Consider the following 18,872-nt stretch of genomic DNA (forward strand, 5'->3'; position numbering starts at 1 on the left):
CCCGTGTTTTAGAAGTTGGATCCTCTGTCATAAGAAACATAATGACGAACTGGGAATTTCTCCATGGTCCTGCCCGGACAGCAGAGGCGGCTCAGACTCCCCAGCTGCCAGCTCCATTTCCCCGGGAGTACCACTTTATTATAAGCTGTTTCAAGGGAGTTCCAGGTAGCATCGACCACTTGCCCAGCCTGGAGCTGGAGTCCATTCCCCCACGGGCCGGGCCTTCCAAAGGAGCATTTGGGAAGCAGTGACGACCCTTTGGGTGACTCCACCGCGTGTCCGCGCCGAGTCTTTGCTGTGACAAGAAACCCCTCGTGGACCCAGGGGGCCGAGGGTCAGTCACCACGTGTTGAGCTCCATGACTCCGCTCTCCCGGGAAGGGGAGAGCCGCGCTTCGATCAGGGGCGGGGGCGGTGAAGGAAAGCACGAGGGCACCTGAGGGCACCGGGGGGGTGGGTCTCGAGCCGGCCCCGCCCCTCCGCGCACTGCCGCGCACTTTGCGTAACCCCGCGGTCACGCCGGCGGGGGTGGGCCGTGCGCTGCGTAAACGGCTGCGAGAATCGCCGCCGCGCGCGCTGTAGGCGTAAGCGGCGGGACTTTGCCCCCGCCCCGCCGCCGCCGAGCTCAGCGCTCCCGTCCCGCCGCCATGGCCGCCCCGGGGCCGGCGCGGCTCTTCCGGGCCGCCGCCGCTTCCTCCCGCCTGTGGCTCTTCTCCTCCGCCTCGCCGGCAGCCAGACCGAGGCCGGTCTGCAGCGGCGCTGCCGGGAGGGCAGCGCGGCCGTTCAGCCTGTCCGCCCGGCCGGTGCTCAGGTAAGGAGGTCACGGCCGTGAGGTGCTGGGCGGGCTCCCCGGGCCGGCTGCCCGGAGGAGCCGGGCCCGGCCGGGTCTCGGTGCTGCGGGCAGCCGGGGCCAGCGGCTGCCTGTGGCACGGGCCGCCCGAGCCGGGCTGGCGCGGGATGACCTTCCCGCCGTGACCCTGACGGTCCCGGCCCCTCCGCCCCTCACCGGCTGCTTGGCCGTGGCACCGAAGCGCTTTAGGGGGCCCTTCCACCGAGCTGTGCCCCGTAGGGCTGTGCTGGCGCTGCGGATTTGCTCGGGCGAGGCCCCGCACCGGCCCCCGGGGCGGGTGAGGCTCGGGGTCGGTGTGACCTGGAACCACGCTGAGATGGCTTGTAGCGTTATGGAACACTAAACCAGCCTTCCTGGTGCTTAGAGTGGTTTTCTGAGAGGTTATGACCTTACTAAAGTTGCACTCATTTTTCTTTTTTACTGTTGTTTGGTTTTGTTAGGGTCTCTTATTTTTTTTCCCATAGAAGTCTGGCTGGGCTTGTGGTAGAAGAGATCCTAATACTTAAAGTGTCTTTTGCCTATAGTATAGTTTTTATATGCAGAAGAGCACTTTCACATCTTTTTTCATGGAAGGACGGTATGTGACAGTGCCATGATGTAGGTGACATGGTCATGACTGGTAATAGCTTGGACTTGATGATCTCAGAGGTCTTTTCCGACCTAATTGATTCTGTGGTCCGATCTAAATGTGCAGAGCTCCTCCTCTCCTCACCAGTACGTACGTATGAGTAGGTGTTTCAGAATGCATTACATCTGTGGGCATGTAATATTACACAGTCCACAGCTGTAGTTTTGATGCTTATTACAGGTAGTCACAGATTGTTTATGCACTGCCCTCTGGCTTGTTGTTTGTATATTCAAAGGTCTGTCAGGTCTACAGCTGACTTTCAGTATTTAAAAAGCAGAGGTTTTAAAACCTGATCTACTTGGTTGCCAGAGAAGTTTCCTAGACTTGGAACAGGACTCACAATCAGCAGCCCAACATCAGGGGCGTAGCCTGGCCTGTTTCCAGAAGATTAAGTGCCTTCAATATCAAAGCTGTCTCAATAGGTTGCTTTTGAACTCTCTTGTAGGTGATCTTTGCCTTTGTTCTAGCAGATACTTTTAATGAGAGAGAGAGACTTAACTTTTCTAGCCTAGAACTACCATATGAGATGAGTAAATTGCTAGTCAGATCTCTTCTCTGGGGGATCCTGCTGGTGATCAGTTGATTTTGAGGTCCCTAATTTGCAGTTTTTAATTACAAAAATGAAAAATTTGATGAGTTGAGAAGCCTTTTTAAAAGGTATTAAAATATTTGAAAAAACAATCTTATAAAGGGAAGGCATTTCTTTACCTAATAGTAAGTAAGACCTGTAATCCCCTCGTGTCTTTCACAAACAGGCTGAATACAGAATGGACTTTATTTACATTAATTTTGCAAGCACACCAGCAAAAAAGCTTATGCAAACAAGTGTTTCCAATGTTGTTTATATACTCAGTGTCATAACCTTGCTGAGTGAGTTGGGAGAAAAGGAAAATTCTTGTATATTATTGTTTTCTCCATTAATGCATAAGTTACTTTCTCTGGGCATCATGTTTGAGACCCAGTTCCTGACCTTTATGTAATCCACCAGTGTTATTTCAGTAAAAAACATGCATCATTGTTTGTGTGTGTGAAATTAGCTGTATTTGTGTCTAGAGGATGAAGACATCACTATACAAAACATTGCCTGAGGTGGTTCCTGTGAGCAGAGGTTTCCAAGGGTTTCAGTGGACCATCAGACATGGTTTTCATTTCCATTTCCTCCTTTCTCTTGCTTCTTTTTTATCCCTATCCTTACTTTTAATTTCATGGTGAACAGTAGTTATTTCAGCACTCTTTTATACCAGTTTGGTTATCTGTGCAATGTTTTTGCTGCACAGCATAATAATTGCATGCTTTAAAGATTAGTTCAGATTTACAACTTCTGTTGATTGAGGCCTGTATAATAGTTTAATTAGTGGAACTCCTCAGGCAATTAGGGCTGTTGGATTTGCTGTTGATTAAAAGATCTGAGAATAAGAGAGCTGGTTTTACCAAGTGCAATACCAGATTAAAGTTATGGCTTTTTTGCAGGAATGTGATTCTTAACTTGGAATTAATAGCTGAAGATTCAAAAGGCTAGTTCTTTTAAGGGAGAAGAAGTAGTTCTCAAGACTTTTGCAGTATTTACTGTTATTTGCATGAGAGGAACAACAAACAGCATTTACAGCTCTCTGGTGCTCCTCTATGCCTTTGTAGTATGCCTAATTTAGGGTATCCTTGTGAAGTTTGATAGAAAATGTTGATAGGACTGTGACAACCACGTACCAAAATTAATTGTATTTTACATCTGGTGAAAAGCGTTTATCTGAGCATGGATTGGGATATTTATGGTTCATGTGGCTAGCACAAAATAAATTGTGTTTTTTCCTGATAATCCTGAGGCTATTCATACTTGGATGGACCTGGCTCATGTTTCATGTGGATTCCCTGTGACTGGTTCACAGCATGTGGGTATTTGGATAGTTGCTTTTCTTGGTGCAAACAATGTCTGAGTGGACAACCCCATGTTATTTGAAATTTATAAAGCCTAAATATTGTTTCATGTGGGTGAAATTTTTATATTTTTAATGGTATTCCCCAGTCATTGAGAAGATTGGCTCTGTGTGTGTTTTGAATGTCTGACTAGTCTGATTATTGCATACACACCCTTCTGAAAGTATTTTCACCAAGTAAAGCACCAGAGATGTTTTGAATGTTTTGGCTAAGTGAAGAGTGATAGAAGGTGGCAATGGCAAAAAACCAGATCTACTGAAAGACTTAAGAAGGCTGTATCTAACTTTACACAAATTTTAATTTCAGTTATAAATCAGGATGGATTAAGTCCTGTAAAAAGATTAAGGACTGTGTCAGTTTTTACCCAGTCAGTGACCTGGTGGTGATACTTCTGTCTGTCCCCTTGCTGCGTGCCACGCTGCAAGGTACGCACAGCCATAGTGCAGGTCCCTGGCTGAAGCAGATATCCAGTTGCCCCTATGGACAAGGGGATCCCACTGCTGCTTCCTTGTTTTTGTTGTGGCAGTGGCACTTTTGTCAATTTTGCTCTCTGGTCCAGTTGAGTCTACTTTGTTTTTGTGGTTGATTTTCATCCACATTAGCAAAAGGAGTTGACTTGTGGTAATACTGGTATGAGGATGATGGGAGGGTGATTTGGAGTGAGATCACTCAAACCCACATTTTTATACTGTAAAGAGATTGGTTTAATCTGATCATGAAACTCAGATTGTGTCACTGCAGCATAAAGTTTCAATAGTACAGCCATTCTGAACTCGTGTAAATTTCATCCAAGGGTCAGATCTGACTCTGCTGGTTCTGACATCTGTGGGGTTATTGCCCTTGGCTTTCAGCCAGTGCATTCCCGAACAGAGGTTACTGCAGGACAGTGTGAGCACTGGAGAGATGAGGAACAAAGGAGCGGGGGTGGGACTGTTCCTCCACTGGCACTGTGGTGTTTTATCAAATTCAAGTGTAACCACAGATGAAGACAGTTTCAAATGTGTTTTGAAAACTGGGAGGGAGTTCAGTTGTTATTTACAAAAGTTGCAGGGATCTAATGGATGCCCAAACATCTTACTGTTAGGTCCATTGTACTTGTGAGTACCTAATCCTGTAATAAAGCATATCTTTAGGATATTGGAATAAATATTTAGTACTTGCCATGTCTATACCAGAGCATACCCAGAAATGCAAGTACATATTGCATTATATGTCCTGTCAGCATTGTTTTTGTCATGTTGACAGAAATATTTCAGCAAAGGAGATTGTACTTTGAGCTCTGGAAGGGCTTTTAGAGGCAGTTTAGAATTACACTGTCAGACGTTAGTTTAGGCTCTCAGAATGTAAGTCTGTACCTTTCCAGATGCAGTCTAAACCCATCTGTCTTAAACTCCCAGAGGAGGTGGTGAATTTTATACTAGTTTATCTGTGGGTGCTTGTTTCCTTGGTTCTGCTGTGGGAGGTGTTAACATAGCCGAGGAACAAAATGAAAAGCAGAGTGCTTTCTTAAACCCCAACAGAATGGTTTGCTGGTAGTCCTTGGATATCACAGGTGACTGTGCAACATAAATCATATTTTGTAAAGATATATCTTTAAAATTTCTGAATTTTTTTATAGTATGTGCTTCAATGGTATTCTGCAGGTAAGCAAGGTCAACCTTTCAGTATCTAATTATAGTTTTAAAATTAATTTATAGTAAATAGTAGCTTGTGGCTGCCTTCTGGAGAGGGGACTGAGGAATGATAGGAGAAGAATTGAACATGACATCATAATAAATAATCACGGAGCACACTGGTGCCAATGGAATTTAAGAGTTGTGGGAAGTGTATGAAGTCTATAGCAACAAACATTTGTTGTTGTTTCATAACAAGCCACGACTCAGATTGCTAAAACCACATTCTTTTACAGCCAGTTACAAAAATAATTTGTTCACTGATTTTTCAGCACGGCCACTTTCAAATTTTTTCTTTAATATTTTCCAGAGGGTGACTTGATTTTTGACTTGTCTTATGACATAAATCACTCAAGGTCCACAGTTAAGAAGAGTATGGGTAATATGAAACATGTGGTTCTTAAACATGGATTTCACATGGAAACATAAATTTTTGAATTAGCTTTTTAGTTGTTCTATTTTTATTTGTCATCTCTTGGTAGATTTCTTCACTGAACATCCAACAAGTTTTTGTTTTGCTTACTTACTGTAGGAAAGAAAATAATCTGTTTAAAATTGAACATACTGTTTGTTATTAGTATATTTAAAGCTTTCCTTTAATTTGTGTGTGAATCAAAATAATATGGAATGCAAAAAAATCAATTTTTTAATGTTAAAAGCTCTAATCTTAAGATGTTTTTGAGCAGACTGCATTTTTGAGCAGACTGATTTTTTTCTTTCCCAACAATTGTTTATTTAATAAAAGGCAAAAAAATACAAAACCTTCTTCTCTTGAAACCAGTGTAAAAACCTTGTACTTCACTAGAATTAATATTTACAATATGAACTCCTCAGAGAATCTGTGCCTAAAACCAGCAGAATATTATTGGACTATTTCCATTTGTGGGAAGAGAGAAGAATTAAATTTTGGAATTAATAAAGCAAAATATCTAAAACTCTAAGCAGAAATGGGAAAATTTAGAATGTATCTTAAATTATAATTATGAGAAGAACAGAAAATTCATTAACCCAAAGCAAGAGTTCACAGAAAAGTGGTGAGAGAAACATATAAAATAAGCTCATTTATTTGTTAAAAATACAAGTATTGTGCCTAAAATAAACTGTCTTTGGTGAAAGGCAACATCTGGATCCCATATAGCTTGTCGTGACAAAACAAACACCAAGGTTTGTTTTTATTTCTTATTTTTCATGGTCTTTGTTCAATGTACAACAGTAAAAGCCTGTATGTGTTAAAGCTTTTAAAAGCCAATAACTTAGATTTATCTTTTCTTGGGGTTGATAGTAGTAGTATCAACTATTATTTTAGTAGTAGTCAATCAATTCTAAAGTGCTAAAAAATTCTAGCATTCTTTAATTGTATTATATAATTTTATTTTTCAGCTCAGAAGATAAAATAACTGTTCATTTCATAAACCGCGATGGTGACAAACTAACAGCCAAGGGAAAACCTGGGGATTCACTGCTGGATGTTGTTGTTGACAATAATCTAGACATAGATGGTTTTGGTAAGTAGATTCACTGCATATTTTATTCAGTGTCTAGAAATTATGTTTCTCTTTATACATAAATATTTATAGTATCATTTACATTGCAAAATATCTTCCAGATCATTAAGTCCAACTGTAAATAAATATTTTATATATAAAACCTAGCTGTGCTTCACTTGGGTTTTCTCCCCTTTTTCCTCCTGCAGGTGCATAGAATATTTTGGTTCAGCTTTTAAAAAATACTTGGGGTTATCTTGGCTTGAGTACTAAAAAGGGGAATATGCCCAGAGTGCTCTCAAAGTGGAGTCTGAAATATGCCACCTGCAGGCCTCTTCTGAGCTCAAAGGTTCTGTTCTAGGGGCAGCACAGAGCTGGTGTATTTCTCACAGTGTCTGCTTACTTCTGTAGTGCCAGACTGTCTCAGTTTATTATCAGGATTTTTGTAGCACCAACATATCTGTAGCAGAGGAGTGCAAAGTGAAAGAAACAGCCAAATCCATGTCAGTTAGCAGGGAAGAGCAAGGAGTTTAATTCTTATTAAAGAACTGGGGTAAAGGAGACCTTGTGAAATTCTAACTTGGTATGAGTTCTGTTTAAAATCAAAACAGGAGGAAGTTACAACTTCTCTCTATTTCTTCAAACTTTTGCACTTTGCATAGTTAGACTCATAGGGTGGTTTGGGCTGGACGGGACCTTGAAGATCGTTCAGTTCCAAACCCCCTGCCATGGGCATCTTCCACCAGCCCTTGTTGCTCAAGCCACTAGATCACATTGCTCAAAGGTATTAGGTAGTTGCAATTAAATACCTTGGGAAGGTATTTATATGAACATGAGCTGAAAAATTAATAGAACTAAAGCAGAAAGTGGTAGTACAATTTTCAGAACTGAATGCGTAATGTGAAGCAATTGGTGAGAAAAAAAGGCAGCAGAGAATTGTAGCACAGTTTGAAATTTGATGTGTGTCTTAGTTAAATGCAAATACATTTTACTGCTAGTAATAAAATCTTTGATGACATTTATTCTTATACTTAATATTTGAGACATTTTTTATGTATGGAGTTGCATATGTCTGGGGAAGAAAAACTCAAAAATTTGTAATGCAACTAACTTTATTTATCACTTATTAGTCATTTAGGCTTATGGCTGTCTGCTTGTATTTTACAGTAAATGTTCTCTTGTCAATATCCGCTGTTTTGGAGCATTGTAGTAAAGTGGGAAAAAGCAACGCTGTCAATAAAAGGAAGCCAAACTGAGAATTTGGAATACTGTTACAGTCTTTAATGATAATATGTGCTAGTCCCATTTCAATAACTGCTTGCTAATGAAACATTGTACTAGGGCAGAGAAATAATGTAGTAAAAATGTATGTTCTGTGTTTAAGAACAAAGTAATTAAGGAAAAGTAAAATGTAAATCCTGCTTATTTACTTCTTTCACTAGGGGGCATCCCATGTGCATTAACAATAATAGATATATCTTTGTATAAAGGCTTACAGATCTGTTGAATGATTCAGCTGCACTCAATTAGTTATTGTCAGTTTTATGGTTGTGGAAAGACCTTCCACTGTTCAAAGAGACTGGTCAGTGTTCTTTCCTTCCCCCCTCACCCCTTCCCTCACTTCCCCAACATAAATGATCCTTAAGCTGCTGATAGGACAAATTTTATGTTTGGCACTTGAATTAAGCTCTGCTCTTTCATGTGTATTTGAAGACATAATTTAAATATCAAATATTGTATTACAGTGTCATGCTCACTTTAAACACATGCTTTTGGTTCTGTAGCAATATGATGCTTTCTGTGTGGTTCTCATGGTCTAATGATGAGTTCCACTATTTCTTTTCATATCAGTGGTTATACATACAACCTTGCTGCTTTTATTTCCATGATTACAAAGGTGATGTGGTCACAGTAGTTTTTGTCCTGTTCTCCCTATAAATAAGTAAATAAGTGAAGATTGGCTAATGTGTTATCTGATTCTCTTATATCAATTTAAATCAGAGCCTGAGGTTTGTAATCTCCACAGTATTTAGCTGTCCCACTCTTCTGGAAGTTGCGTATTTCTTTTTCAACACTGTGGAGACTTGGTGCCAGCCCAAGACACAGACCAATACAGTGACAGAGACAAATTTGTTGTAGTTTAAACTTGTACTGTGCTGTGGTGACCTAGTTGCTGTAGCAGGTAGGTGGAGTTGGTGCTTGTGCTGCTCTGCCCCAGCAACTTGTAAGGTCCTTGACTTGTACTGGAATACCTCATAATCCATGTGGGCCGTCTCTCTCTAGCCTGACTACCTTTGTTGTTGTCAATTATTGTTCTGTTGGGTGAGAAGAAATAAGTATAAAATCCCTCCTCCCTGTACTTCTAAGGAATTGTTTTTGTGTAGCAGATGTCTGCTGTTGAGCTTCTAGAGAAAACCTTCTCGAAACCTTGGGAAAGAGAGAGATAAGAAGGATCAGCATTGGAAATAAATGAAGTAGTGTTGATTGACAGCATTGTCTGCTTTTGTATTCTTATAGTGGAAAGCTATTATTTCTTTAAATAATGGGAAGGAAATTAGTTTTTTAACTGATTACATAGCATTTTTAAAGTGATTATGTAGCATTGTTTAACCAATTACTTAGCATTTAAGTAAATCTTAGTGCCATAGTAATTGTAGAAATGCTATTAATAGTTGAAGGCAGAATAGATATATGAATGTGGGAATATACAGAACATTAATTTTGCTAATCAACTGAGATTTCTTGTATGAAACAAACACATAGGGCTTTTTCTGAAATTCAGCTTAAATTTGAAACTTGGATTTTCTATTATCTTGATTTATTTTTCTTTAGGTGCATGTGAAGGAACGCTAGCCTGTTCAACTTGTCATTTAATATTTGAAGACCACATATTTGAGAAACTAGATGCAATTACTGATGAAGAGATGGACATGCTGGACCTGGCTTATGGCCTCACAGAAACGTAAGGCAACATAACACTTCCCTACGTTACTTCTTCAAAGAATGGGAAGAAAGGTTTGAGGATGGGGCAGTCCAATATTCTTGGAGCACCTTAATCAGCTTTCAATGAATAGATGGATTTTGTTACACAAATGGGACTGCCAAGTTTAAACGTTGTTTGTCTGAATTAGTATTAAAAAGATGTCAGTATTGGTTTTGTGACTGAAAAGTGTCAGTACTTGGTCTTCAGAGGGGTCTGGTGCAGAAATGTTAGTGCTAAACTATGACTGGAAACCCAGTTCTTTCCATGAAAGCTCTGCCACTGCTGTCCTGTCTGTGGATTTTCTTATTCTTGTTTCTCCTCCCTTCTGTTTCCTTTCCCTTGTTAGTTTGTAGCTAGTTAATGTATTTTATGAATGTTTTTATGTCAATGTTTTAGGTTTTGGTCAGATCTTCTTTTCAGAGTCACAGAAGGCTTGAGGTTGCAGGGGGCCTCTTGAGGTCAACTAGTCCAACCACTGTTCAAGCAGGACCACCTAGATTCGATGCCCAGCACCATGTCCAGACAGCTTTTGAATATATCCAAGGATGGAGACTCCACCTTCTCCAGCCTCTCTGGTATTTATGTACCAAGGTTTGCTAAGATCCTTCCTCCAAGCCTTCTCTAGGACAAGCTGTGTAGAGATGTGTCAGTGTACATACTTGTTATGCTTTGACTCATATCACAGTGCTCCTTGTGCACACAAACTGGATTCCCTTTTGGGAGAAACTGATCCTGAAGTGTGCTCTGACTGCTGATAGGCATTAGGATTAGACTAGTGGTGCTCCAAAGTAGGCCTCTGTTCTGCATCACCCCCACCATCACACATCTTGTAGTTAGGGTGTTAATCCTCATCACAGACCCCTTCCTGGTGGGCTGTTGTACTTGCTGGTGCACAAGTAGCCTTTACCACATGCTCACACAAACAGTAGGCAGCTGTGCCTTACGAGATTTCATAAGCCCATTCCTTTATGTTTCAACAGAACTGCTTGTTGAAGTTTTTGGAAATCTTTGCAATCATGTCAGAGGCTTTATACCTGATCTGTATAGCATAGAGTTTGTGTCTCTGCAAAGAAGTACTCTGAATTAACTTGTCTGCCTTCTTATATCAGTAAAAGGAATCCTATGCTCCTCATTTCTACACGACACTTTCTCACTTCAGCCAAATTTGAACACTTATGTGAGGTTGGAAAGGCAAAGAGTCAAGCTATGAGAAACTTGTAGCTTCTTTTATCATTTTTCCTGTCTCACAAAAACCTGTTTTCAGTTTTGAGAAAAAGCCATAGGCCCATTAAGCCTGCCACCTACCATAATAAAGAGTAACTTTTAGGCTCAGAGCCAGAATAATTCCTGAATACTCTGTAGGCATATGATCTAATAAAAACCTTTATTCTTTGGCTACCTTTTAAGTAAAGGTTTAAACCAATGAGATTTTACCGAAGAATTGGAAAACAGTAGCAAACCAGAGCTCTCTAAGTGTTTCTAATTTCTCCTCTAAGTTCTTCATATGAAATGAAGTTTTACACCCTCTGAAGGTGTTTGGTACTTCTGTTAGGTTTTCCTTGCATCACATGTTCTTCCTATGGCCAGGGACCTTCCATTTATGTGAGGGGATGACTCTTCTGAAAGACAGAGCTTGAAGTGGCTGGTATTTGCTGCAGGTTACCTGGACTCCTGTGCTGATGTAAATTTGTGTAATGGAGATGCACTTCAATGTTCTGTCATAGTTATAGGCATAGCAGCTTATTCTGTATTTGGGAAAGTTTCAGCCAGCAACTGCTGTGAAAGTTCATGCTTTTTAAAATGAAGGATTAATTAGGTTAAAATTAAGTTGTTGTGATTAACTGCGTAACAGTAGAAAGTAGTAAGATGGGGGAGTGCAAACCCTGGCAAGTTAAAATAAGAATACTAAAGCAAAAAATAAGATGAGAAACAACTTGCAAAAAGTAGGCAAATATTTTTGTTTCTAACCTATCAGCAACAGGAAACTTTGTCTACATGCCGAGCCAATGGATGATGTAGAAGGTGCACGTAAAATAGAAAAATATAACAGTGCAAAAGAAACTTGGTTATTATCTCTAGAGGTTTTATGGGCTGTCCGTGTACTGGAAGGTTCCTTTGCAGAGTGTGTCCTGGCATATTCTGTGACCTTCTTTCAAACCAATGTGTCCATAGATGTAGTATTACTCATACTAATTAAAAAACTAAAAATTACTTGTATTATTCATATAAGTCACTGAGATGAAGAAAGATCTTGCAGTTCATGCAGTTTACTTAGGTCTAGAAATTGTTTATGAAATTTTGAGGCACAACAGCATAAGAGTCAAGGCCCTGTAAAGGCTAAGTAATTGGTTAAACCCCCCCAGCCCCCCACAAATCTTTTAATAAGAAGTATTAAGATGACTGGTAAAAGTATGTGATCAACAGCATGATGTGAAAGTGATTGATTGGTGCTAGGTTTTAATTGGTGTGAGCATCCTTGTGAAAGACTTAGGAAAACACAGTGAGGAGGAAGGATTGTTTACTTTGCTGTGGTAATGTCACCTGCCTGTGAAAACATGCAAGAGGATTTTATGCTCTTGAGCAATAGGAAATGACATTTGGAGTTAAAAGGCAAATGCAGATAAATGCATTTGGAGAGGTGGATAAAAGAGTGGGAACTTGAAACAGGCTGTCAGCTGGTTAGTGTCTTGCCAGGGACTGGTACTATGGAACATTGCCCATCCTTGCTGATATCTTTAGTATTCTGTACTTAAATACTGACACATTGACATTGAATTAAAGTTATCCCAGCAATAAAAGCAGCTTGTGATGTCTGCAGAGTTTTGTTGTGGTATTAAATCTTCTGGTTTTAATTGTTCATGTGCAACATCTGGTTTTCTTGTGCTAAATGATAGGTATAGAAATGAAGGACGACATCTCCTGCTGTGCCTTGAGTGTTTTATCCTTCTCCTTCCTATGTTTCTTGTTTTTTCACTCTTACTTTTCTGGCTTACACCCAATCTTGAGTTTTTTATACATTGAATACATTGAATTCTGGATGGAGGGGCTAGACTTTGTTTTTTCTGAGGCTTTCATTCCGAGTCATTGCCTTTATTTCTTCAGAGGTGCCAGATGTCCCTTGGGAGATCAAGCATCACTCCCTGCACTGGACTGACCTGTTCATGACCCACTGAAAAGGGAAGGGTCACCCATATCCTGCATTGTCTCAGTGAGCAGGAAGTACTCAGTTGTGGGACTTTCCCGTGTGCTGAGTTCTGTTCTGGCTATAAATCCTGCCTATTGCGACACAGATCCTTGTGCTGATGGAGGTGGTTCACTGTGCTGGATTAAGGCCCTACACAAGAGTGGCTGTTCCTAGTTCATGGTCTGTTTGGGATGGCTGAGTGTTGGAGATGTAGGGGGGTAAATGCTGTTAGACTGCTGGTGGGCTAGAACTAACAATAATGTCCTGTTTCCCCACAGATCACGTTTAGGCTGCCAAATCTGCTTGAAGAAATCAATGAATGACATGACTGTTCGAGTACCAGAAGTTGTGGCTGATGCTAGACAATCAGTAGATATGAGTAAAAACTCCTAAAAGAAAATATCCTAGGGGTTTTAAAGAAGCTTAATTATTTTTATAACTTATTTTTAAATGTGTAATTAAATATGGAAACTTACATAATTGTGAGTTATTTTATATGACTATCAATATTAGATTAATGCTATTTTAATTTTCTTTATAGAACCTCTTATATTTTTACGCTTAAAATGCAATAATACTTCTTATAAGTTATCATCGGATTATAAACATTAGCAAGTGTATTACAGATTTCATATAACATTATTCTGCCAAAACATTTAATGACATTTAAAAACTGGATCACCTGTACAGGACTTCTCCTAAAACAAACTCTGAGCATTTCTAGGTGTCAGACCTGACTGTGTAAGAGAAAAGAACTTGTAGGACTGCATGGGGTCTTTTTGAAGTGTTGCCATTAAGGATGATATGCTCAGAACTAGTTAAAATTCTCAGTGAATATAATACTTCCTCAGTAAATAGTAGATTTTCAGGATAGGAATTTTCAAGACTTTGGAATCTTAATGAGATGTGGCAAATGTTGTCTTGTGAAAATACTGCTAAACCCATGAGTTCTGGGAGCTGTGTTACGGTTTAACCCAGCAGGCAGCTAAATGCCACACAGCCATTCACTTGTACCCCACCACTGCCCACCCCCCCTTCCAAATGGGATGGGGGGGGACAGACTTGGAGGGAAAATGGTAACATTGATATGTTGAGATAAAGACAGTTTAATGGGACAGAAACAGAAAGGAAAACATCAGTAATGATGACGAATAAAATACATAAAACTAGTGAGGCACAACACGATTGCCCACCACCTGATGACTGATGCCCAGCCAGTTTCTGGGCAGTGACCCCCAGCCAGCTTTTGCCCCAGTTGATATTTTGAGCATGGCACCTTATAGTTTGTTTTTTCTGAGGCTATAGTGTGGGACCTCCCATTGGTCACTTGGGGTCAGCAGTCCTGGCTTTGTGCACCCCGCCAAGGTGAGGTGAGAATCTGAAAAGGCCTTGACTGAGCTGCTGCTAAGCCATGTTTACATTAAAACACCAGTGTGTTATCAACATTATTCTGATTCTACATCCAAAGCAGCACTGTTTCAGCTACTGGGAAGAAAATCAGCTCTCTCCCAGGTGAAACCAGGACAGGCTGATGCAGGATGTTGGCACCTGCAGCTTAACCCTGGCCCAAATAAGATGTCAGTACACCTCAATAATATTTACATTTGACTATGCCACAAATACTGCGGTAGACCAGGCTAAGAATGAATCCTTGGAGCTGTGTAATGGGAGAACATACCCAGTGGAATTACAGTTTACCCATCATGAACTCTTATTGTTCTCTGAATATAGCTGAGTTGGGATTGAACAGGGCAATGTTTGTCAGCATCAGATTTGTTCTGAAATCTTTATTCCTTTTTAGTTTTGAGCTTGTGCAGGAGGCAGTCTGACATTAGCTAGGGTGTTCAGCTTGAAGAAATTGCTTGATTCTGGGCCTTGCTCACAGGATCATTTCAGTAATGGTTGATGCAAAATGACCAAGTTTATTTGTTTCATAAAAATGGCCTAGGTTCCCCAGAAGGTGTAGGGAAGCCCTTGTGGTGAGATTTGACTGCATTGTTGATGAAGTGCTTCCAGTTGAATATTGGTTTAGTCTTTCTAAAGTAGCTCAAATAAAATAATGCTTCTAAGACTATTATCTCCAACTTTAAGTAAATACTTTTGTGAACTGGTTAGCACCAGTAGTTATTAACTTTTGATTTTTTGGGCATTTATATATATATAAACAAACCATGTTTGTTTACATTTGGATGATCTGGTGTGTTCATTAATGGTTTGAACTCGTAACAATGCTATCTGGACATCTTTTCTTGTATTATTATATGTATGGAGGAGAGAAAAAATATTTTTCCAGTGTCAAATATTGGGATTATTTTGAGCTTAAAGAGGAAAAAAAGTTCCTCTTTGTTATAAGAATGAATATTTTCTAGAACTGTATTGAAAATAGATGTGGGTTAGATTCTTTTATTTCCTCTCCTAGTTACCTTGTTTCCTTCTATTACCTTTCAACTTTGTTCTAATGCAAGGTATACTAATTGTGGTCTGCTTGAAACTTAATCTTGTAGGGGTTTCAGAATACAATTCTGATGTAATCTGATTCAGATTAAGACTTCAGAATTAAAATTTCCAGGCTTTTATGAAGGGTGGAGAGAGGAAGGTTAGGGAGAAGGGTGGGCATAAATTGAAGAAATGTTCTGAAGATGCTGCTGTCTTCTTTTTCTGCTGCTGTGACACTAACCATGACTGAGAGGTTGACCTCACACAGTCAGACATTAAGGTAAATCTCACCTTGTATTGCCTTTGTCCTGAGCTCATTTATATACAGTTACTACTATTAAATCTTGAGGTTTTGGGTTTTTTTTTTACATGAGACAGCTCATCAGATTACAAGAGGGGGAACTTGGGTCATAACCAGATGTGTTGTGGATTTGTATATCAGAAAGAAATATGAGGTTTCAGTATACCTGTGAGGTTTAGAGATAGATGTTGATATTTATTGAGTTTTTTGGGCTTTTTTTTTTTGTTTGGTTTTATGGTTGTTTTTTTTTTCCATTGGGTTATTTGGGGTTTTTTTTTCATACAGCCCCAGGTACTTCTTGTGGGAATCTTGAAGTGCTTAACACTGTGTTAAACAAATGTGGAACAGCTCCCAAGTGAGTTTTTTTCCTAAGCCAAGGTGGTTTCATTGTGTGTTTCCTGTGACTGCTTCTCATTACAAAGACTTTGACTCTCCTACGGTGTGCCTGTGGAATGAATCACTCATCACAGCAAGGCAAAAAAAGGACACTTCAAAGTTCATTTGAATTCTAGAGGTATCCCATACTGCATGTAAATGGAAATCTCAGAACACAAAGGACCTGACTTGTGGTCTCCAAAATGCACAGCTCAGAGATACTAGTTTATTGTCAAAATTATTTGCAAATAAATCTTATTTTTAACCTCTTTCTGACACCTCTTGTTTTGTGGATTTTTCTTTCCTTCTTCTTTAAGCTATTGAATGTATTTTTAAATGAAAAATGGAACTTACCAATTAATGATGCACTTTAACGTGTAAGTATGAATTCTTGTGCAGTGACACGCAATTATAGCATCAAAATTAGTTGAATACATGCTTACTTCTCTGTTCAAATAAAGATTACAGGTAATTTGCTTTCTAAAACCATTTCCTTTCTCTGTTAAAAGATGGGGTCAGTGTGTTTCTTCTGTCTCTCCCCTTTCAAAAATTAGAAACAAATCAAAACTGACTGTTTCCTTTGTGATGTAAACTAAACTTAAGAAGCATACTCAAAGTCTGGGGCTAGCACAGATCTTCACAAGCAGTGAAGGAGTGGTGGGTTGCAGTGTCTTCTGTTGCTGGTGGGTAAAAAGGTCCTTTGGATTGGGTTGTGTTTGTGATAAAGTCAGGCCAAAACCATCCCTCTTCCTTTTCAGGAGTGTGGGGGAACCTGTCTGTGGCTCTAGACTGTCCCTTCCCTCTGCTGCCCTAAATGGCAGTCAGGCCCAAGCCAGAGACCCAGTAACTTTGTGTGGTGTCTGAAGGGGGAAGAAGGGTGTGCCTTGCATCATTCCCCCACCACCACATCTTGATCTGTCAGAAGTTCCCGTTATCTGGACTGCAGGCTCTTGGTGAAAAAGGTGAGTTCTGTAGGCAGGTTGTGGCTTCTTAGACAACAACTAAATCTTGAAAGTTCATTGTTTTTGGCTATGGGGCTCCAGAGGATTTAAGACAGCCATGTTCAAACCTAATTCACATCCCAGTTGGGGGCAAGTTGAAAAAGCCGTGTTCAAAAAAGCTGCAGGGGAGATGCAGTGCTTGCCCTTTTTACAGGTCCAGGCTAGAGTGTGCAGATTTCCTACAGCCTATATTTTGCCTTTTCAATGTACAATATGGTATATAAAGATAGGGTATACAAAAAAAAAAAAAAAAAATCCTTATTTCTTGGGAGAATAAAGGAGAAATAAATCTTTAAAGGAGGAGAAGAGATGCTCAGGCAGAGTCAGTGAGTTACCAAATAGTAGAAATCAATGAGAAGAGTCCAGCTGCTTGCAATGATTTTTCCTGAAGTGACCTGAAAAGATGTGAGAGTGGGAATTTCCTGCATGGTGGCCGGGTTTGTGGCCTCTCAGGGTGGCTGTGCAGCCCCATGTCCTGCTGCGGGCTGCAGTGCCTCCGTGCTTTCCCTCCCTCTTGTGCTGCCTGAAGGGTGACAAGAGGCACGGTCCATCCGTAAGCAAACAGGCATTAAAAGTATAAACAATGGCATTAAAGGTAACCCTGATATTTATTTTCTAATCCACTGGCCACCACTTGCTTTTTATGGAGTTATGCAGAGGTTTTTGATGTGAAGTAGTCCATATTTCAAAATGTCTTTAAAAAGTCATTTCTAGCCGGCAGTGCTTTAGCATTTGCAGCTTCAACTCTTCATCAAAAAGCTGTTGGCTTATTGTGCTCGGCCAAGCGTCTCTGGGGCTGCCCTTCACAGTTCTGGAAGCTCCATTGACGCCAGCCCAGCCAGGAAAAGGTTATTCCGTGAATTTACACTGCCCCTATGCTTCCATATGCTCGGGTCCAGGCGGCATCCCGTTCCCTGCGCCTACCCCCTTCCATAGCGCGGTGCCCCCTCCCCGAGCCGGCACTAGGACATCTGCGAGAGATTAAAAAGTCTAGAACGGGGTCTGAGCAGACTCGGTGCCACCTTCTTTGGGTCCGCTCAGGTACAGCGGAGCCGTCCCGTTTGGGGCTCTTTCAGAGAGCGTGTGTTCCAGACATTGCCTCCGCTGGTGCTGATCCCAGGCGGTACATCCCTGCAGCACAGCGCTCCAGGGATTAAAACTCCCGCGTGGGAACAGAGCAGCCGTGTGGGACAGCACCCCCCCAGGAGGGAGCTGCTCGCTCTGCAGCCAGCCCAGGGGTCTGAGCAGAGCAGGGAACGCGGGGCTGGCGCTGGAAAAGCGCTATTGCTGCGGCACGGCTTGGCGTGTGTGCCAAATCAGCCACAGCTGATAGGAGACGCACAGCTGCACGGACACACAGCCATCTGCCACACGCACACGGAACGCGTCTCTCGCCCAGTGCCCCGTGAGCCCCAGCCCCGCAGGCGCCCGCACCTTCGGCCGTGAGCTGCCGGGCAGCCCTGCCGGTGGCCATGGGACTGGCGCCTTCCCGGGACAGACCTGGGAGCAGCCCCAGCACGGGCCATGGGGTTCCCCTGCTTGTCACGGTGCGTCTGCTTCCATGTCTTGGTGGCAGTGATCCATCAATCACATAACCTAACATTGTTCAGCGTGGGACATTTGTGCTCCTGGTTTCTCCAGCCCTGCATGTATTACAGTGATAAGTGGTAACAACCAGGGATGCTGGTGCCATGTTAAGTAACCTCTTCCAGATACTCCAGGGAAGTCTGCAGGCACCTGTGGCAGCTGTACCTGCTGGCAGCTATGGCTGATTTGGTTCTCCTCCTGTTGGAGCAAACTGCTACTGGCAGCTGGGGGGCTGAAATCTCTGGGTTTGCAGAAGTCTGCCATCTCACTGAAGGAAATACTGGACTGCAAACAGCATTCCTCCTTCAGGATGTGTTTGATGAAAAATGCCTCTTCTTAAGGATCCAATCGTCACCCTGATTTTTTAAGATTTTCTAAGCCTTCTGAAGTTTACATTCTTGTAACAAAGTTTCTCACACACTTTTTGTAAATAACTTAT

At 41.3% G+C, this 18,872-nt stretch overlaps 1 protein-coding gene across 1 annotated transcript; it reads left to right on the forward strand.

The window, feature by feature from the left end:
- The first annotated feature begins 592 nt into the window (after nucleotides 1-592).
- Nucleotides 593-16,121, forward strand: FDX1 (ferredoxin 1). Its single transcript, XM_059838677.1, has 4 exons — nucleotides 593-810; nucleotides 6,463-6,587; nucleotides 9,399-9,528; nucleotides 13,012-16,121. Exons 1-4 carry the CDS (start codon nucleotides 647-649, stop codon nucleotides 13,124-13,126), a joined length of 534 nt encoding a protein of 177 aa, XP_059694660.1. The 5' UTR covers nucleotides 593-646; the 3' UTR covers nucleotides 13,127-16,121.
- The last annotated feature ends 2,751 nt before the right edge of the window (nucleotides 16,122-18,872 follow it).

Source organism: Haemorhous mexicanus, chromosome 2 (genome assembly GCF_027477595.1).
Source record: "Haemorhous mexicanus isolate bHaeMex1 chromosome 2, bHaeMex1.pri, whole genome shotgun sequence".
Classification (NCBI taxonomy): Eukaryota; Metazoa; Chordata; class Aves; order Passeriformes; family Fringillidae; genus Haemorhous; species Haemorhous mexicanus.

Bases quoted from the DNA above. Each gene is read 5' to 3' on its own strand.
- FDX1 (XM_059838677.1), top strand. From the start codon at position 647: ATGGCCGCCCCGGGGCCGGCGCGGCTCTTCCGGGCCGCCGCCGCTTCC. The intron at 811-6,462 runs GTAAGGAGGTCA...TTTATTTTTCAG, and splicing joins TCCGCCCGGCCGGTGCTCAG to CTCAGAAGATAAAATAACTG. The intron at 9,529-13,011 runs GTAAGGCAACAT...GTTTCCCCACAG, and splicing joins GCTTATGGCCTCACAGAAAC to ATCACGTTTAGGCTGCCAAA.